This window comes from Hydra vulgaris, chromosome 11, assembly GCF_038396675.1.
Source record: "Hydra vulgaris chromosome 11, alternate assembly HydraT2T_AEP".
In the NCBI taxonomy this organism is placed as follows: Eukaryota; Metazoa; Cnidaria; class Hydrozoa; order Anthoathecata; family Hydridae; genus Hydra; species Hydra vulgaris.
In genome coordinates, this window is record NC_088930.1 from 37,726,438 (window position 1) to 37,746,976 (window position 20,539).

General features: G+C 26.4%; 2 protein-coding genes across 4 annotated transcripts in view; one reads left to right on the forward strand and one right to left on the reverse strand.

Moving 5' to 3' along the window:
* Positions 1-20,539, reverse strand: part of LOC105846914 (phosphatidylinositol phosphatase PTPRQ) — a 146,565-nt gene that overhangs the window by 11,088 nt on the left and 114,938 nt on the right. For all 3 annotated transcript variants that reach the window (XM_065810984.1, XM_065810983.1, XM_065810982.1), the window contains 4 exons: positions 10,807-10,951; positions 6,063-6,285; positions 5,313-5,388; positions 5,075-5,130 (listed from right to left, as the gene is read on the reverse strand). In XM_065810984.1, coding sequence (XP_065667056.1) covers positions 5,075-5,130; positions 5,313-5,388; positions 6,063-6,285; positions 10,807-10,951 — 500 coding nt within the window. The remainder of the gene's footprint in view (positions 1-5,074; positions 5,131-5,312; positions 5,389-6,062; positions 6,286-10,806; positions 10,952-20,539) is intronic.
* LOC136087627 (uncharacterized) lies at positions 2,098-4,706 on the forward strand. Its single transcript, XM_065810981.1, has 4 exons — positions 2,098-2,407; positions 2,644-2,987; positions 3,060-3,252; positions 3,332-4,706. The coding sequence occupies exons 1-4, from the start codon at positions 2,159-2,161 to the stop codon at positions 4,508-4,510; spliced, it is 1,965 nt and encodes a 654-aa protein (XP_065667053.1). The 5' UTR covers positions 2,098-2,158; the 3' UTR covers positions 4,511-4,706.

Consider the following 20,539-nt stretch of genomic DNA (forward strand, 5'->3'; position numbering starts at 1 on the left):
AAGACGCAGGTAACATGCCTATAATTAAGTGGAACATAATTAAAAGATGCCAATCTTATAATCCATCTACAAAAAGGTGTAACCTTTGCATCAGTGAAAAATATTTTATTATGAATTTTGATAGTGGTTTACTACTTAATAAAAAAAGTGAATTGGTTTCTGCTTGTAGACATAGGAAAAAATTTTTACTTTCTAACTTTGATACCAGCGATTAGCAAATATCGGATCACGTACACTTGACGTCAGATGCCGTTGCAACGCTAAATTTGTATTTTTTATAACGGTTTTTATTTTATTTTATTTTATATTTGAATAATATGGCTGATGATTGCCGAATGGCATGAAACTTCAAGTTCCATTATAAAGTTGTATTTTCTCATTTAAAAGATTTTAATATTATTATTTGATCTATTTTTTTTCAAAAAGATATTGATCACTCTTAAACAGACAAGAGTTGTATTTCCAGCAATATACAACATTTATCAATATATATATATATATATATATATATATATATATATATATATATATATATATATATATATATATATATATATATATATATATATATATATATATATATATATATATATATATATATATATATATATATATATATATATATATATATATATATATGTTAGGGTGATTCTAAAAACAAGTCTTTTTGAAACTATTGGCTGCCACCCCCTTAATGTGTTCTATGTAATAAATTATTACTAAATTTAAATTTTTTTGAATAAATAAAAATTTTAGGGGTAGCTCAAGACCCTTAAACATAAGACGGGTCCCTAATATTTAAAAAAAAAAGTTCTTCAAAAGCATATAATGTTGGATCTCAAAAGAAGTAAAATTTTATAAAAATTTCAAAAATACTAAAAAAAATTTATTGAAACACAAATTAAAAAAGTTTGTTTAAAAGACTATGAAAATATGTACTTTTTTATTTTTAGTTAAAAAATGGTAGTTTTTAAGCCATAAAATTTAAAATAGTAATCTTTATATAAAATGATTATTATTTTTAGAATTTTTATAAAATTTCACTTCCTTTGAGACCCAATATGGTATGCTTTTGAAGAACTTTTTTTTCAAAATATTAGAGCCCGTCTGATATTTAAGGGTCTTGAGCGACCCCTAAAATTTTTTTTTATTTTAAAGTTTTTTAAATTTAGTATTAATTTATTATATAGAACACATTTAGGGGGTGGCAGCAGACAATTTCAAAAAAAGTTGTTTTTAGAATCATCCTAATATCTATATATATATATATCACAGTGGACCAGAGAGACCGCCAGGTTTTATGTCGTGTCAATTGAATCAAACCGTTTTTATTCAAGAGTATTTTTAGTTTATATGTAGAAAAAAGGGTTTTTGAAATTAAAATAAAGTGCTAAGGGCCAAAAATGGGCCAAAACAGGGTGTTAAGATAGTTTCCACCTACCCATTTTTTCAATTGATTATGATTGAAAATATTATACTGATTAGAAATCATATAAAAACATAGGTCTGAAAGTTACTAAAAAGTGGTCTTTTTTACATTAGAAGTTAAAAATATTTGAATTAAAATATAAAAAACCAACTTCTTTTTAAAAATTCCTTTTTGCGCCTTTAAAAATTTAACAGAAATGAAGTAACTATTTATGGTGTCTGAAAAAACTGGTTTTTATTATCATCAATTGCTGAAAAATGTTTGAATAATTATTATACAGAAGAAATTTAGAAGCTGATATTTTTTAAATGATGAAAATAACACTAAATTATAAAAATATAAAATAAATGATAATTTTTATTTATAAACAAACGTTAACTAAAAATAACAAATTAGGCAACATTAAAAGTATAATTCTTTCGCATAGCAAATAAAATCCAGGGTGCGCGATTATATAAAGAATTTTATATAATCGCAAAAAAGATAGCTTAAAAAGGGTTTTATATGTGGATATTGTGCTTTTATATTACTTTTCATAAATATATATATATATATATACATATAATATATATATATATATATATATATATATATATATATATATATATAATTTATTTTTTATTATCTTAAAGATACCTATAAATTTATATTTTATTATTTTTAGTATAATATCTTATATTGCAGATTATAAAAAATATAGCGTATCTAGTTCTTTTTTAACTTGTTTAAATGGAAAATATTGTTTTTCAACGAGATGCTGTATGCTGCTGTTGTTGGCAAATGTTTGGAGCCAGATCAAAGTCTTTAAGTAGTGTAAATTCAACTGTAGAAGAAATGATGAAGTTGTTTGTTTATTCAGGATATTCTCTGGATGTGTGCAGCTATCCTAATGTTATATGTTCTGGTTGTCAGAGAAATCTCTATCTACTAAAGGCTGGAAAACCTCATCGAGGTTTATGGGGAGAAAAGATTGCTAAAGTATGTAAATATTAAACAAAACAATAAATCTCTAAAATTGATATATATATATATATATATATATATATATATATATATATATATATATATATATATATATATATATATGTATATATATATATATATATATATATATATATATATATATATATATATATATATATATATATATATTCATATATTTATATTTATATATATTTATATCATTAATTAATAGCTTTTAAATTTGATTTAAGATTGAATGGAGGATGATGACAAGAACAGCTTCATCTTCAATAATTCATACCAAAGAAGTTCCTAATATATTAAACTCAAATGTGTCTTCCAAATTATGTAGTAGATGTTTTTCAACTGTTGCACAAGGATATTTACACAACTGCTCTTCTTTATCTGCAGTAGAGAACCTGATCTTATTAGCATTAAGTCTAGGAAATTTGCAAGCAGAGCAAGTTGCGTCTGGTATAATAAAAGCAAAAATGAAGACTGACAAAATTGCAAATGGGGAACAATTTATTTTGTCTTCTGGCGGAAACCCATTGACGATTACAGTTGGATGTCCTGATAACAAAGCAAAGAGAAGGTACATATATAGACTGTTGAATACATATTTATCAAATGAGAAAATATTATTATTTTTTTCATTTATATCTAGGTCAGTAAAACAAGTATCTCTTCAGATGATTAAGGAACTTCAAATAGTGTTAGAACTTTCCCTGAATAAAACAGGGGTATTGATATCTACTCTTCGAAAAGGAATGGGAAGTAAGTCAGCAGTAGAAAACAACATTTTTGGAAAAATGAGTGACCTAGAAGAGTCTTTATCTCATTTTTATCAAGTAGAAAAGGTAGCACTAATATATTTTTTAGTATTAAAAATTAATTATATCGTTTAAAGTTTTTTTTTTACTTATTGTTATTTTTCAGGTCAACTTCCTTGATAGTACTGATGGTACTTCTATAAAAGACCTTGTTTTTGTTCAAAACACATCTAGTTTTATTCTAGATTTAATAAATCAACGTAGTCTTGATCCTCAATCAGCTTTTGTTCGTATTTCTATGGATGGAGGAGGTGGTTTCATGAAGGTCATTGTAAATGTTTTTGATGTTAATGAAAATACTACTTCAAATTTATACTTAAACAGTGGTGTACAACGCTGTCAAATCCTCTCCATAGTTGAAGATGTGCAAGAATCAAACTTCAATTTAAGAATAATTTTAGAGAAACTAAATTTACAAGATGTTAAGTTTTCAGCAGCTTTTGATTTGAAATGTGCTAATGCAGTTTTTGGAATTTCAAGCCATGCAGGAAAAAAAGCTTGTCTTTGGTGTGAAGGAGACTCAAGTGAAGTTTGTGGTAAACTGCGAACACTTGGAAGCCTTGACTATTGGTATCAAAGATACACGGTAGAAAATAGTTCAAGGAAATCCAATATGAAACATTTTATGAATGTGATATATCCAAGAATTCTCTACCTCGATGAAGATCCAGAAACACTAATCCAACATTTAGTACCTCCACCTGAATTACATATCCTGATAGGAATAGTAACTACACTGGGATGTTTATTAATGGATCTTTGGCCAGGATTTGATAATTTTTTGAAAAATAATGGTGTACTACAGAGAGGATATCAAGGTAGAGGTTGGGATGGGAATAATTCAAACCAGATACTAAAGTGTGTTGATGAGTTGGAAAAAGTTGTTTTGTATGAATATCCTGATCTTGTGCCAATTGTTCAGTGTTTAAAAGATTTTAAGGTTGTAAAAGATTCTTGTTTCGGTAGAACACTTGAGCTTGAGTATCAGCAGGCCATTCTAAAATTTAAGAACTCCTTTTTATCTGCTCAAGAAATTGCTGACATACTTGGGAAAAAACTTTCAATTAGTTGGAAAGTACATATACTCTTATGTCATGTGCAACCTTTTGTTGAATACCACAATTGTGGCTTGTCTAAGTTTGCTGAACAATGCGGAGAATCAATTCATTCAAAATTCAAACCAACATGGAACAGGTTCAAGCGAAAAGTTGCAAACAAAGAATATGGCGAAAGACTCCTCTCTTCTGTGATTGACTTTAACGGAAGAAGAGTTAGTTATGTTTAGTTGGTTTATGTTCCATATATCAGTAATATTTGTAAATATTATTCGTTTTATTGTTTTAAATTTTATTCAATTTATCTAAATAAATTAAAGAAAAAAGATTGATAAATAAAAAATAAACTAAAAAAGTAAAAGAGTTTTATATTTTTTATTAGATCCTGGGGGCACTGTATCTGACTAATGAAATATAATAATTTTAAAATAATTTTGCAAATATAAACTTCTAAACTAAATGCAGGGAGAAAAAAAAAATACAATTGAAAAAAAAAATCTTAAATGGGTTTGGGGCCCCTCAATCTTCCCTTTTGCTCCATTTGGGACCCTTAGCACTTGGTTTAGATTTTAAAAACAACTTTTTCTATTATTATAAAATAAATACTCTTAAATAAAAAAAGTTTTGTTTAATTGACACGACATAAAACCTGGCGGTCTCTCTGGTCCACTGTTATATATATATATATATATATATATATATATATATATATATATATATATATATATATATATATATATATATATATATTATAAATCATATATTATAAATCATACATATATTATAAATCTTACCTGTCCATAAACCATAACCATCATGTATTTCAGAATAGTAGCATGCAGGTACTGTACTAAAAAAAGATTAGCAGCATGAAATGTTTAAATTATTACTATAAAAAATATTATATTACTAACAATATATTACTATAAATAAATTATAATTATTATAATTATAAATATTAATAACAATATATTACTATAAATAAATTATTACTATAAAAAATATAAAAATATTATTAGGAAAAAAATTCACCTTTCAACATGTTGATTCACGCAAAAGTAAAAATCAAACTTTTCATTGTCAATATAGATTCCGCGTCCATAATATTCTGATTAAAAAACATATTTATCATATATATATATATATATATATATATATATATATATATATATATATATATATATATATATATATATATATATATATATATATATATATATATATATATATATATATTACTTCAGATATAATTTGGCACTGTAATAATATGATTTGTTACTTGGACAAAAAAAAAAAAGAAAAGAAAAGAAGAATAATAATAAAAACTTTTGTTGTAATAAATGCATCTTCATATAAAGATACTATCTGTCCAAACTCATGCTATAAGTCAATGCTATATGTACTAATTCACTCCTTTCCTGAGATGAATATGGTGTTATTATTGTTTTATACACAGGTGAATCTGCATTTATGTAAATAAACAAATAAATTTTTATTATACACTACACAAACATTCATTGATGCTGTCATGGCAAAGTCTTTCCTTAAGTTATCTGTATATACCAAAGCAATCTTTCAGGACTTCAGTAAATGCATCAGTTAAGAATATGAGCATAAACTTTTTAACTAATTTTTTTTAAAAAAAGTATCCAGATTAAAGTATTTTTAAAATCTGTATATTGATAACGATAAACCTATAAAGAAAAGCATTTTAGCACTAAAAAAAATCTTGAAAGTTAGAAAAACTTCAACTTTAAGAATCAACAGAATCGAAAATTAAACCTGAAAGAGCATTTTTATCTCTTGGTATTTTAGGTAAAACTTTATATAAACAAGTAAAACTTTTTTGATATGCCATTGTAACAACTTTTAATATACCAAGTTTGTTTTGATAACTCAGCTTCACCGGAATTTCAATTAAAAAATCTCTAAAACAATTTCTTTTGTTTACTTTCAATGTAATGTTGTGTATATTTGCTCCATTAGTATTGAAGTATCCAGAAAACTAAATGAAAAAATTTTTTATATGTAAGTAGAACCATAAAATTATTTCTCATTATGTTTTTATTCACACACAATAAAATGTTTTTTTTTAAATTGTTTTACAAAATAAAATTTGGAAACAAAGAAATGAATCTGGTGTCAAATAAACAAGTGTGGTAATGAATAAACCTGTTGAGAAATGAATGAATCTGATGAAATACAATAAATCGGGTAATAAATAAATCTGGTTACAAATGATAAAAAATGAACTTTTCTGGTACAATGATTGAGGTTGACTGCAAGAGCAGGTTCAATACATTTTGGTTTTTTGTCTAAAAGAGAAAGAGTATCATTCAAAGATCCACCCCAGACATAGCAACAGTATTCCATACAAGAACTAATTGTATTATTTATACTGGTACTACTTTATATCATTTATTAACTTTTTGCAGAGATGAAAGATTGACAAAAAGCATAAATTAGAATTGAATACTATAACTTTAAAAAGTGATTAAAAAAATCAACACTAAAATAAAAATTTAAAGTATAAAATAATATATTTTAATAATAAAATAATATAATTTTATTAAAAACAATAGTAAAGGTTAAAGGAGAAAGAAAAAACCAAAAAACAAAAAATAAATAAATTAAAAGACAAATGGTGGAGTTAACAAATGACGGAGGAAAACAAATTGCCAGAGCTGATTGAAAAAGAGTTTAAGTTTGCAGGAAACAAAAACCAATTTAAATTGGTTGAAAATAACTTGTCTATTATTAATATAAATATTAAATATACAGATATCCTAAAAAGTTTTAGTATATTATTTTTAACTGCGAAATAGAAAAAAGAAAAAAAAAAAAAAAATGATAAAATAAGAAAAAGAAATCAAAAAATTATTTTTAAAATAGAAAAAACAAACAACATCACTAAACAAAGTAAAAACAAGACCAAATAATTTAAATAAAGAAAATAACTGAATAAAATAAGTAAAATGACTGAAGAGAAAAAATGTATATATATAAAAACTACTAACGAAACAAAATATAAAGTTAATAGTTCATAAAAGTAGTTTGAAAATGGAAAACATAATGAAAAGATTACCACTAAAAAAAATAAACAAAAATGAACAATTTTTTAAAACTAAATTTATAATTTAATTAAGTTTCATTAAATTATTTTCGTACGTTGTTTATATTGTCATGTATTTTTGCGTACTGTTTGAATTCTCCTGTATTTTTGTAGGTTGTTTATGTTGGTATGTACTTTTGTGCACTTTTTGAATTGTTTGTTGTTATTTTTTTTAGTCATACTGTTTTTTAGTCATTGTGTTTAATGTTGTTTTTTTTAGACATACTTTTGTAATTTTAAGTCAGTTATTGATTATATTGTCATGTTTTTTTTGTTCAATGTTTGTATTGTCATGTATTTTTTATTATTTTTAAAACTGTATATCTACATGTGTATCTATACATTTGTATGTGAGTGTATGTAAGTATGCGTATTTCTGTATGCGTATCTAAATTTATGCGTGTAAATTTATCTATATATCAGTATATGTTTATATGTATGCTTGAAACAATATTAAATTTTTTATTTTTTTTTACAATTTTGTTTTCGCTATGTCTTTTTATCAGTTTTTTTTTTTTAATAGTATTTCTTTTTTTAATGTTAAATTTTTTTTTTCTTTTAATATTTTTTGCTATCGTTATTTCTATTATAATTATCGTTACTATTAGTATTATTATTTTCAATTTTATTAATATTTTTGCTATTTACTTGATTTTTATTTAAATAATTATCTTAAGTCATAGCAAGTTACATTTTATCAGTAATTTAACTGCATTAAACTGTCTAACTTTGTATATATAAGTATTGTATTTATAAAAACAAGAAACTTTTTTTTATTTAATCATTATCATTTTTAATATTATTGTTATCATTATTAATTAGCAAAGTTTTTTTTTGTTTTATGTTGTGATTCTTATGATAATTAAAATAATAATTTTATTATTATAACCATTATTATTATATTCATTTTTATTAGATGTTTACTTAATGTAATATTACTATATGTAAACAACTTTGAAATGTAACGACTAACTATCAGATTGATTTGTTAGCTGAATATATTTCTATATAATTATAATTGCTTATAATTAATAATCAACTTAACGCTGCTGCTGCAATTTCTCATTCGTGCAGGTTTGAAACAGAGTTTTTTAAAGAAGATTTATTAAACTAAGCCTTATAGAATTTCCCATTATATTTTTGACCACGCAATAAAGTATTATTATCGTTATTACAATCTGTTAATATCTGCTTATTCAGTTATAAGATCTAAAACCTTTATATTTGATAATACTTTGATGCAATCATAAGTTCTGTAGTAATAGATAAATCTAATGTTATCTTTAAATTAGTAAAACTTTTAAAGTCAGGTAATTTATGTAATCCATTCATTTCAATAATGAATGAATTAGATAAATTTGATAAACATGCATTAAAAGGTATGTCATTGAAAGAATATTAAACAAATATTATTGTTTAATATTTTTTCAATTACAATTTATAGTTTTTGATAAGTATTTTTATGTCTCATATTATGTGGTAATATGTAAGCTGGGAAATGTGTGCAGTTGCATGTTTTGTTTTTCCACGCTTAAATTAATTTTTTTAGACAACTTGACCATGTTTTTAAGTGCTTTAAGAACTTGCATAGTTCTAGCATACATAGCAAATTAGTTTCTTAATTATATGGACTGATAAAAAGCGTGAATAAATTGCATATCAAAACTCTAAATTGTTTTTATATTTTTATAAAAGATAATATGTTTTTTTTCATCAACTTGTATCAAACTCAGCTAAAAACAACTCTAGAAAAAAGAATACCAAGTTGTATGAAAATTTTATTAAAAATTTTTTTTTTAAATATTGAATTTCCTAGTTTATTTAATTTAAACTTGATATTTTGTTACAATTTTGTTTTTTTTTACAACTTTTTTTTTTCTCAGTAGATAAGTTTAGCTTTTTGCCGCAAATTAATGAAACGCTTTATAAGTTAAAAGAAGCAAACTGCCATGGTCAGTGTGTTCAAAAAAATTACTTTAAACATGGACAAACAAGGCATGCAACCGCAAACGCTTCCCGGGAGGGCTTGATATGTGTTATTTATTAAGTGTTAATATATGTTATATAAGGTTGTATGGGTTTATGTTTTGAAAGTGTTTATGTGTCATAAATGTGTAGATATCTGTTATATATGAAGTATTTCTATGTGAATGCTGTTAATAGTTAAAATATGTACAATAAACTTTTGATAACCCTTAATAACTTTAAATAATTTTAAAGTTCTGGTTGAGCGTTCATTTATGGATTATACTCCCCTATAACTCTAATATTCTCTAACAAGCTAATTTTTTTTTTTTGAGGCTTGAGTTGTTGAGAATTTATGCTAAATGTTAGTTTTATGATATTACTGTTGTGATATTTTCAATCATTAAAAATGATCATTGAGTCATTTCATTACTGAAACTGACTACATATAATCATTCACAAAAAGCCAAGGATTCAGTTTTCAAATAAAAACATAAAGGTTTATCTTATTGTGATTATTTATTTTTAGCATTTCTTTTTTAAAAAGAGTTTATAACCCAAACTTGCAACAATGAATCTTGAAACTCTCTAAAAAGAAAAACAACATCCCACAAAGTTTCTTGTTTGTTATCTATTTAGTCACATTTTTGAGTTTTCAAATAAATAAAGTACATTACAAAATAATGTATAATTGTGTTTTTAATAATATTGTTCTCATTTTGACTCATGACTGATTTTTGAAACGCAGTTTTACGCTTCTCTGCATTTTAGGATTTAAGAAATGTTCTGAATGTTGATGGTTTTTTGTAAAGCAAAAATGAAGTTTCAATCATCTTTATAACAACTATAATATTAATTTAATTGCCAAAATTGGTAGTAAAACCAGCTTATTTGAATAATTTTGTTAAGAGGTCTTTACAAAAAAGTTTCTTTAAAAAATTTTAAACAGATTGAGATTTGACATAACTAGGACCCATGACCCGTTTTCCTCTTTTCTTTTTAAATAATTCTTAATGAGAAGGTTGAAAAAATTCAATTTATAAAAAATTTAATTATAACCTTATGTTACCAAAAACACCAGAACAAAAGTTTTGCAACTATCATCTATGTTACTTTTGATAAGTAAGTAAAGTTTTAAAGTATAGTAAATAAATTGTTATCCAAAATTCAAGAATTGTAAATCATATCATTTTCTGCATTTTCCTAAAATTTATTGAAGCAAAGAGATCAAATTAGGAACAAGTTTAAACATAGTCAGGTGGGAACAAACTTACCATGACCTGCATCGTGCGGGTCCTGATATCTATTTTAGTAACATATTTTTACTTATATTTATAGCTTTTCTTTTCTTACAACTAAATTAGAAGTTCATCAAACAACAGAAAGTTTTTCCTCAATGACAGATTTAAAACCTTATTTGAAAATTAAAATATAAATAGTAATACTTACTATATACTTAAATTGAGCAGAATTTGGTTTTATGAATCCATGTTGAATACTTTCAGAAGTAAAGGTAACAAATAACGGAAAGAAATATTCTATTGTTACATTAAAGCCGTTCCCATTTAATTGAAGAGATATGTTTAGAATATCTCTATAAAGACAAAAAAGTTGATTGTAATAACATAATTTAAAAAAAACAACAAAAAACTAATAATAAAAAGATTATTAACAATGATAATACTATGTAAAAAATAAGTATTATAATATATTATAATTAAAACATCAAATGAAATAACTGAATATTCTATTTTGTTTAAAATTTTTTAATTTTTTTCTCATCAAAAGAAAATTTTTAAAGCTTGCAATGGGCTTTATAAACCATTCCTGAAAAATATTCAACAAAAATATCCATCAAGCAAATATCCATCAAGCAAATATTATTTATTTGAAGCTTGTAAAGGCTTTTGCAAACTTTGTCTGACAAAAATTCAACAACAAATATCCAACAACAAATACCCCTTTTTTTTTTAAATTTTTTAAAATTTAGCAAAACACACTTCAACTATTATCTTGTTATCAATAAATTTTTCCTTTTCTTTTCTAGCAAAATATGAGCATGTTATTATTATTTATCAAAATAATAAATACTATAAATAATACTAATTATATATATAATATTATAATATATATAGTTATATAATAATACTATTATATACAGAGTATAAAATAATATTAGCTATGAATAATAATTAAAAAAACCAAGGAAAATTTATTATAATGATAAGTTTAATGATTGTAAAATTTTTAGTGATAATATATAATATAAGATAATATAATGACAATAGTAAATTAAAAAAAAAATAATAATAACCATTATAAAATTTAAAACAAGAAACAATAATTAAGATAATAAAATAATAAAGATAATAATAATAAAAAAATAATAGTTATATTAAAAGTCATAATGTTATTACCAATGTATCGATAATAAATTTTTTAAAAGAAGTTTTTAAAAGAAAATAATATTAGTAACAAGATAACAATTAATACAACTTATAAAACAAAACAAAAAAAATAATATAAAATGTTATAAATATAAACCCTTTTTCCACTTCAAGATTAATTTTACAGAAAATGTTAAACAATATTTATTTTACATATTTCTACACAGCTTTTGCTTCTTTTTAAAAATTGAAGCCATTTTTAGGGAAATTATAGACATAAAAGACATTTCTGACAGATTTATGAGCTTAATGTATTCTGTCTGCCTGAACATAGCTTCTGCTTTATTTTCTTAATACAGACTTAGCATTAGTATTCAGTATTTAGTATTAATAAAATAAACAGGCTTTGTACAATTTTTTTATTTAGTGAAAAAAAATAAATATAAAAGAAGTTAAGATTATAGGAAGGTCAATAGATTAAAGTTTAAAAAACATCAAATCTTAGAGGAAAGTGGTCAGGCAAGAAAAATTGCAATCAATATCATAAATAGTAGCTGATGGATAACCAAGACAATCTAAATACTTATCAACATTAACATATGAATTGCATTAGATGTACTCAATTATAATTTTAAATAACTCACGATTATAAAAAAACTGTAAAAGACCAATTACACTGATAAACAAATAAAGTTTTATTGTGCATATCTTGTTAACTAGGTGGTTTTTTAAAACAAATTAAATATGCTGATTTCAAATATGCAAACCATTTTTCACCATCACGTCGATTTTAAAAATGGTATTTGTTTGTAATAAAATAAGTACTTTTTGTATTATTGCTGAGAAATATTTTGTTAAAATTTTTTTTAAATTCTTTAGCATTTTTTCACATAATTTTTTTTGTCAATAAATTTTAAGTAAAAATATTTATCTTTTCTAAAATCTCTATGAAAATACGCTTCTTTTGAGACCCAGGTTGACATACTTTTGAATAACTTTTTTTTCGACAATATTAGGGACTTTACCTTAAATACTAAAGATTTGAACCCAAATATCTTTACAACTTGACGTGATGGTGAAAAATGGTTTGCATATTTGAAATCAGCATATTTAATTTGTTTTAAAAAACCACCTAGTTAACAAGATATGCACAATAAAATTTTATTTGTTTATCAGTGTTATTATTGGTGTAAAAAACTGTTGAGCTTTAATACTTAAAACTGTAAAGCAAATTCTAAACACAAATTCTAAACAGCTATTCTCAAAATATCAACATTAAAGAGCATGTTTAGGACTTGCGACAGTTTACTATCATCTCTGGCATAGAAAGTTACTATAAATGAAAAACGAAACTTGCTAGTGACAATTTTTACAAGTCAATTTAGTACTGAAACTATTTACCATGTAAACAAATACTTCAACTGAATAAAAGATGCTTATAAAGCTTATAAAAACATGTTGAATCAAAAAGATTTAACTTTACCTGCACCAATAAACACTAGAGGAAGTTATTGTACCTAGGGCCTCCTTTTACCTAGGGCTGCCCCATTTTTTATTTGAAAACTAAAAAGTTCTAATTAATGCTTCTCAGTCAGGTAATTATTTTTAAAAATATTTTTTTTTTAATCCTATTTTGATTGTCAGAGAGCGCTGCAATGGCAAGTTATAATTAGAAAACGCTTTTTATGGTCTAAAGTAAATTTTTGCCGCTTGTATTTTGGATTATTTTACAATCCTAGAGGAAATGCTTTTCTATAAGTTCTTGTATATTATATTGTTTATTACTTAAGTACTAAATGCAATGTTCAATCAGTTTCCTCTCAATCAGAGTTTGTTAATGGATGACACTTTTCATAAGGCTATAATTTCTTGTACCTAGGGCCATATAGTTTGTTTGTACCTAGTTAATATGAGCAAATAGAATTTGCTTGATGATGAGGTAGACTGTTAAATTTTGATCAGTGCAGAGTTTTTTTTTCTTGCCGTTGTTTTGGGACTACCATTTTATGCATTGACTTATTTTTCAGTTTTGCTCGTAACTATTAATCAATTTTGTTATTTATTTAAGTGTTGCAATTAAGTAACAATAGATAAAAATGTTGAAAACAATCTAAGATTAAATAAAAATCAAATTTATGTTTATCTTTGTTGTCAGTTTAATATGGAGTTAAAATCTAATTTTCAGAGAGCGGCCTACAGTATAATAGCTTGTTACCCAGGTACAATTTAAAAAAAGCTTATTATACCTAGAGCCACTAGTTTTTATACCCTTCTAGATGACAGGCTTTTATAGTTTTAGTCAATATACTTACTAGTTAGCCAATTGCACAGTTTGAGCATGGTTCAAAATTATAGGTTTCATAAAGGAGAGAGTCAAGATTGCCCTGCTCAATCAACTGATTGATTTCAATCAAGGTTCCATTAGGAATTTGTAACTCTTGCAGAGCAAACTTGTCAAAGCTAGACAGTGTAAAAATCAGTGGTGAGCTCCTCAAACAAAGCTCCTTTCAAAGCATCAAGATCACAAGAAAGTCCACTGACCGCTCATACTTCATTTTCATGGGAGATTGTTAATTATGGAGTGGCAATTGTCTTTACAAGAGTCTTAGAGAGTCTGTGAAGTAGCCAGTGAATGGCCTTTAAAGTTCCATTTAAACATTCAACCATACCAAAGTGTAAAGTTTGCTGGAAATGACTGCATAAAGGGCGTTGATTTACCAACAATAAATGAAGCATAAGCAGTCAGCAGGCTTTCTTGTGATCTTGATGCTTTGAAAGTTGTACAGTTTGGGGAGCTCACCACTGATTTGAACATTGTCTAGTTTTTGCAAGTTTGCTATACAAGAGTTGCAAATTCCTAATGGAACTTTGGGGTCAGTGAAGATAATCTTTTGTTTGAGCAGAATCTTCATTCTCTTCTTTATTAAATAATTTCATTACATGAAAAAGTGTGACTTGTCTGTCTCACTTTTTCATGTAATGAAATGTATTTATTAATTTACCTAATTGGACAATTAGTATAGCAGTAAAATTTTCATATATTAGGCTTTTTGAAATAATTTTGCAAAAAATGCGCCAAAAAGTTATTCAATTTAATTTTAAGTAATGGCAAGTTTTAAATGGGTTACCATTTTACCAAACTTCATTATCAGGAACACCAACATAAGTTTTAAAATTCTGCTTTGTTTGTTGTGAAAATCTTGCTTCCCCAAAGTAGGAAACTATTTAAATTTTGGGAACTATTTGATTTGAGGAACTTTAAAATTATTTTAGATATATATATATGTATATATGTATATATGTATATATATATATATATATATATATATATATATATATATATATATATATATATATATATATATATATATATATATAACAATTTTTTTTTAATGTCTTGGCTTCCAACAAGGCTTCAAGCAACCACTATTAGAGTTGGAAGTTACTGGAAGAGAAAAGACAAAGTTAATGGAGCAAGATAACAATTGACAGACAACTTAAAAGATTGTAAGTTATATGAATCAGGAAAGCAAGATAAAGGAAGCGAATTTCAAAGGACTGATGTTTGAGGAAAAAAACTGACAAATAAGAGTTTTTGTAACACTTAGGAATAGTCATAGAAAAAGGATGAAACTTAATTGAATAACAAGTAACATGAGAATGAATTTTAGTAGATGGCACAAGAGATGCTGGCTCTTTAGAGCAGTGCCTGTTATAATATCTGTAAAAAAGATGAAGACAAGCAACATTACGACAATGTGATAATGGTTGGAGGATGGCTGCAAGAGCAGGTCCAACTATGTTTACAATGAGTTTTTGCACCTTACTTAAAAGCATTATTGGAAGATATGCGCCAGATATGGCAACAGCATTCCATACAAAGATGGATTTGAGATTTGTAGAGATAAAAAGTAGAATCCGGAGTGAGAAAGTGGCGAGCATGATAAACCTTAGCAGATGCAAATTTTGAAAAGGATTTGATATATGGTTTCCAAGAAAGATCGGAAGTAAAAGTTATTCCTAGAATTTGAAGGGTAGATAACTCATCAAGTACATCACCATTCATAAATATAAGAAGATCTAAATTATTGTGGTAACGATTGGCTGAAAAAATTGGGTTTTATCTGAACTGAAGTTTACCAGCCACTGTGAGCCCCATGCTAAAGCTGAAGAGAGATCCTTTTCAAGCTCAAACTCAAAATGTGGGTATTTCAAGCTTCAAAGAGTGATCCTCCAAACAATCAGAGAGTGTTAGAATCTTATTAAGACAAGAATAAATGGTAGTATCATCAGCGAACAATGCCACCTTAGATATGAGAATATCTGGAAGATTGTTAATGTAAGTTAATAAGAGTTTAGGGCCAAGGATAGAACCTTGAGGAACCCCTCAAGCTTCTATCCTTGGCCCTATGAATAAGATAATACAGGATATGAAGATGAGTGGTATCCACCAAGGACAACATTTATACTACAATTGGAGAGGAAGGATTTAATAATCTTAAAGATGTTACCTGATACACTGTAAGAAGAGAGTTTATGGAGAAGACCAGCATGCCAAACTGTATTTAAGTTTTACAAATATAAAGAGCGATACCCTTAACTTCTCCCCCTCTATCTAATGTACAATAAAACTTATTGGTTATTGCTGTTAGCAAATTGGCTGTAGTACGAGAAGATTGAAATCCATATTGATAATCAGAAAGGAAGTTATTGGATTCAAGATGAGAGATTAAGTGATTGTTAATTATAGATTTAAAAACCTTGCTTATGATAGGAAGAAGGCTAATGGGACGGTAGTTAGACAAGTCAGATTGCTCTTCAGAATTTTTGAAAATAGGGATGCCGTTTTCCAGCGTGCCAGAAAACTAGACTTCGATAAGCACTTGTTAAATAGTTTTAAGAGTATAAACGATAGCTTCGGAGAACATTACAGCAAGACTACAACATGTATGTTACAATGTCGGACCACAGGCTGTAGAAAAGTCTAAGCAGAAAATCATTTTAGATACAGAAGCTGGAGTAATACTAATGTCAAGCGATGGATCAAACTGTTTGTCTGCAATATCAGGTAGACTACTACAGAATGGCAATATCAGGTAGACTACAGGTACGCAACTAGTGGAATCAACAGATGATATTGATGAAAAGTTCTTTTTGTCAATTCAGTTTTGTCTTTAGGTGAGATGACAAAATCTGAACCGTACAAAAGAGGTGGAATAACAGATTTGCCCTTATTATTGATACTGTTAAAGATTAACCAGAAGTCACGAGAGCCTAATTTTTGAGATAAAATAAGAGATTTCATGACCTGAGAATAGCAGGCTTTAGCGTTAGACAAAACCTTTTTACAATGGTTTCTGGCAATAGTAAACAGACATCTGTTTTCTAAAAAAGTGTTATGCTGATAGATATGGAAGTAATGGTTTTTGATGGAAACTGCAACAGCACAATGTGAGGTAAACCATAGAGAAGAGACGAAAAGATTTCTACCCAAGGGCTGTCATGAAGTAAATCACGGAAAGAGCTCTGGTCAACTTTAAGGTAGTAGTAAGAGGTACAATGATAGGGAGATTCTGATGATGAAGAAGAATGAGATAATAGTTTTAGAGAGATCAAACCGTAATCAGAAGCACCTATGGGTGAATGTGGAGAAACTGAGCACTGACTAGGATTAGAAACAAGACAATAGTCAAGTAAAGAAGGTAAATAAATGCGAGTTAAAAAAAGTTGACTATTTGAGTTAGAGATTGAGAAAGGCAAAAGTTGTGAGCCTCAACGATTGCAGAGTCACTGACACTAGGGCCAAGCCATTCAGTGTGATGAACAATAAAGTCACCACCAACAACAATATTTTCAAGTTTTAATGCTATTTGTATGATTTTGATTGAAACTGACAGGGCTAAAAATATTTTTGCCTAATGAACCGTGAGTGTCTCTAGATTACTGGACATATTGTCATTTTTTTGGTCCTCAATATGAGGGTTAGGTCCAAAATATGCAAACTAGACAACTTTAATACTACAATTGGTAAGAAAAAATTCAATAATCTTTAAGATGTTACCTGATACACCTTAGGAGGAGAGCTTATGGAGAAGACCAGCATGCCAAACTTTTAAAATAGCTTTAGAAATGTCAAAAGCTAATAATAATATTTTTATGTGAAAAGTCTTTACTTAGTTTACTGACTGAATATATATATATATATATATATTTATATATATATATATTTATATATATACACGTATATATACAGGGGTTAAAGTAGGGGGAACGCAGTTCCTCATTAGCTGACAAATCACGAAACCCTTCCACTTCTCAAAATATTTTCTTGCAACTGTTCCACTGTTGCATTTTTGATTTTTTGTTTTTTTAATACGATTGTTGGTAAATTAGCCTAATTTATTTCATTAATAAAAGTTGGTCTTTTTTATTTTTGCGTGGTGGTTATTAAATTTTGACAGCTATTTTAATTTTCATTGTTTTGATATAAGACAAGGGAAAACTTGTGATCTTTTTTTGTTTTTCTTATAATTAAATTTAAAGTTGCGTAAACTACAGATGATCTAAAAGAACTTTTAATGATTAAAACAATTAGAAAATTTTTTTTTAAAAATTAAGATTTTAAAACTAACACTTTCCAGCAATATTAATTTCAAGTATTTTAATGGCATTAATTAAACTTTTAAAGACATTAATCAAGGCGGCTGAAGTTTTTGTAATAATTTCTTTTCTTTTTTTTGTATAAATTTTTTGTTTATTATCAGCAAAAAGTATCAGGTTGATGCATAATTATGGCACATTTTTAGGCGCCACTATTATATATATATACTGATTAATAATTAAATACTGATTTAAAAAATATATTAATACTAAATTATATTAAAAAAATATATATATTTACTAGTTATATAATAAGTAATATAATAATATATAACAAAAAAGTGATAAAAAACAAATACTGACTTCAAAAAATGTGCAAAAAGTATGCATTAACCTATTACTTGTTGTTTTTGTGTTTATTGAAAATTTGTTGTTGTTTTTGTTAATATTAAATACATTTTTAAAAAGATTCTTGTCTATAGTATTGTATATTTAATTGTTATTGTTATTATTATTAATAATATTAATTTAGTAATATTTTTTTTACTTTATTTAAATATCCCTCTAATAACTTTTTCAGAACATATTTAATTGATACATTGTTAAATAAAAAAAATCTTTATTTCCGTAAATGTAAATGGCTACAAAACATAAACAGCAAAAGTTCTAAAATTTATTTTTGCCAGGAAATCCATTCTCCAAACTACATGTTAACATTACACCTGGCAATAAAAGGCAATTGAAGCAGAAATTTCCTCGGCTAGCTGGATGGCATTGCTTGAATAATCTTCTTAAACTGGCTGTAAATGATGCAGTTAAAGCATGCATAGCCGTTAATCATTTCAAGTGCTTCATTGATACTCTTTATGCTCAAAAAACGAGAGAGAGCTTTTTGCAGCAGCAGTTGCGGTGGAAGTTTGTTTTCTTAAAATTGTTCTCAGTACATGATGGTTGCCTCATCATTTTGAATGGTAAAAGCCATTTTGCACAACTTCAAAGCTTTACATTTGCATTTTATAAATGCAAATGTAAAGTGTAAAGTTAAAATGTAAATTGATCCAAAACGCGACACAAAGGAGAGATCCAAATTCAAAAGCCTTGAACAAAAACTTGCAAGCATGTCATTTCTTAAAAACCTGGCATTAATGCATGATGGATTAGAAGAACTCAAATCAACTTCAGAAGTTCTACAATTAAATGTCACACTTGCAAAAGCAATTGTGAATCATATGCGGTAGTGTCGTAGTGGTAGAGCACTTGTTTCATAAGAGAGAGGTTCTGAGTTCGATCCCCACCACATCCCTGGTAGTACCGCGCTTAACTTGTTTCTCCGCCCAGTGGCCTTATTTGTCAAGGTTCGTGTTTCAGAGTTATAGAGTTGAGAGAGGGTTATACCACAAATAAGTAACCTCCTCATCTGTAGCGGCCTTCGCAGCCTTGAGGAGGTGAATTAACAAACAAAAAAAAACAAAAAAAAAAAAATTCACGTTATCTGTCAACTCACATCTATCTTCAAAGGGAGATACTTTAAACCATATTCATGGCCTTGAAATGAACAAAATGAAATACAAATTTCCCAAGTATATTGGGATTGTTCTGAAAGGATTATGGAATTTTCTGTTTGATGATTTTTCTCTACAAAGCAGCAGTTTTTTGACTTTAAGAATCATTATAATGGTCACGAACATCCATTTCATATGATCATGTGAGTTTTTGAATATAGGAGCAACTCAGATTGCTAAGCTTAAAACCTCTTCTTTATCGATGATCGTAACTGTAAGCAATGCAGAATGTGAAAGGGGCTTTTTGATCATGAATATCATCTGTACAGATGCATGAAGCATATTGTCAGTAAAACATACATAATCATTGATGTTCATCAGCATTGAAGGTTCTCCACTAAAAGAATTCCAGCCAAAGGTGCATGCAAAAGAATGGGTAAATATAGTTAAACGAATAGCTGATTGCGAGGGAGGACCATGTATAAAGAAAATAAATCAACCGAAATAAAATCATTTTGTAAATTCCTATAGTGTTTCAAAACGCTCATAACACTTTGATAGTATCTAGTATCGCATTCAATACTTATCTATGTTAATATGTTTTAACACCAAAAATGAGCTTTCAAACTTTTTTCCCAATATAAACATTTAATTTAGACATATGATTTAAACAAACAATTGTGGACAGAAATA

Coding starts and splice junctions, on each gene's coding strand:
- LOC136087627 (XM_065810981.1), top strand. CDS start 2,159: ATGGAAAATATTGTTTTTCAACGAGATGCTGTATGCTGCTGTTGTTGG. Junction 2,408..2,643: donor GGGGAGAAAAGATTGCTAAA/GTATGTAAATAT, acceptor ATTTGATTTAAG/ATTGAATGGAGGATGATGAC. Junction 3,253..3,331: donor ATTTTTATCAAGTAGAAAAG/GTAGCACTAATA, acceptor GTTATTTTTCAG/GTCAACTTCCTTGATAGTAC.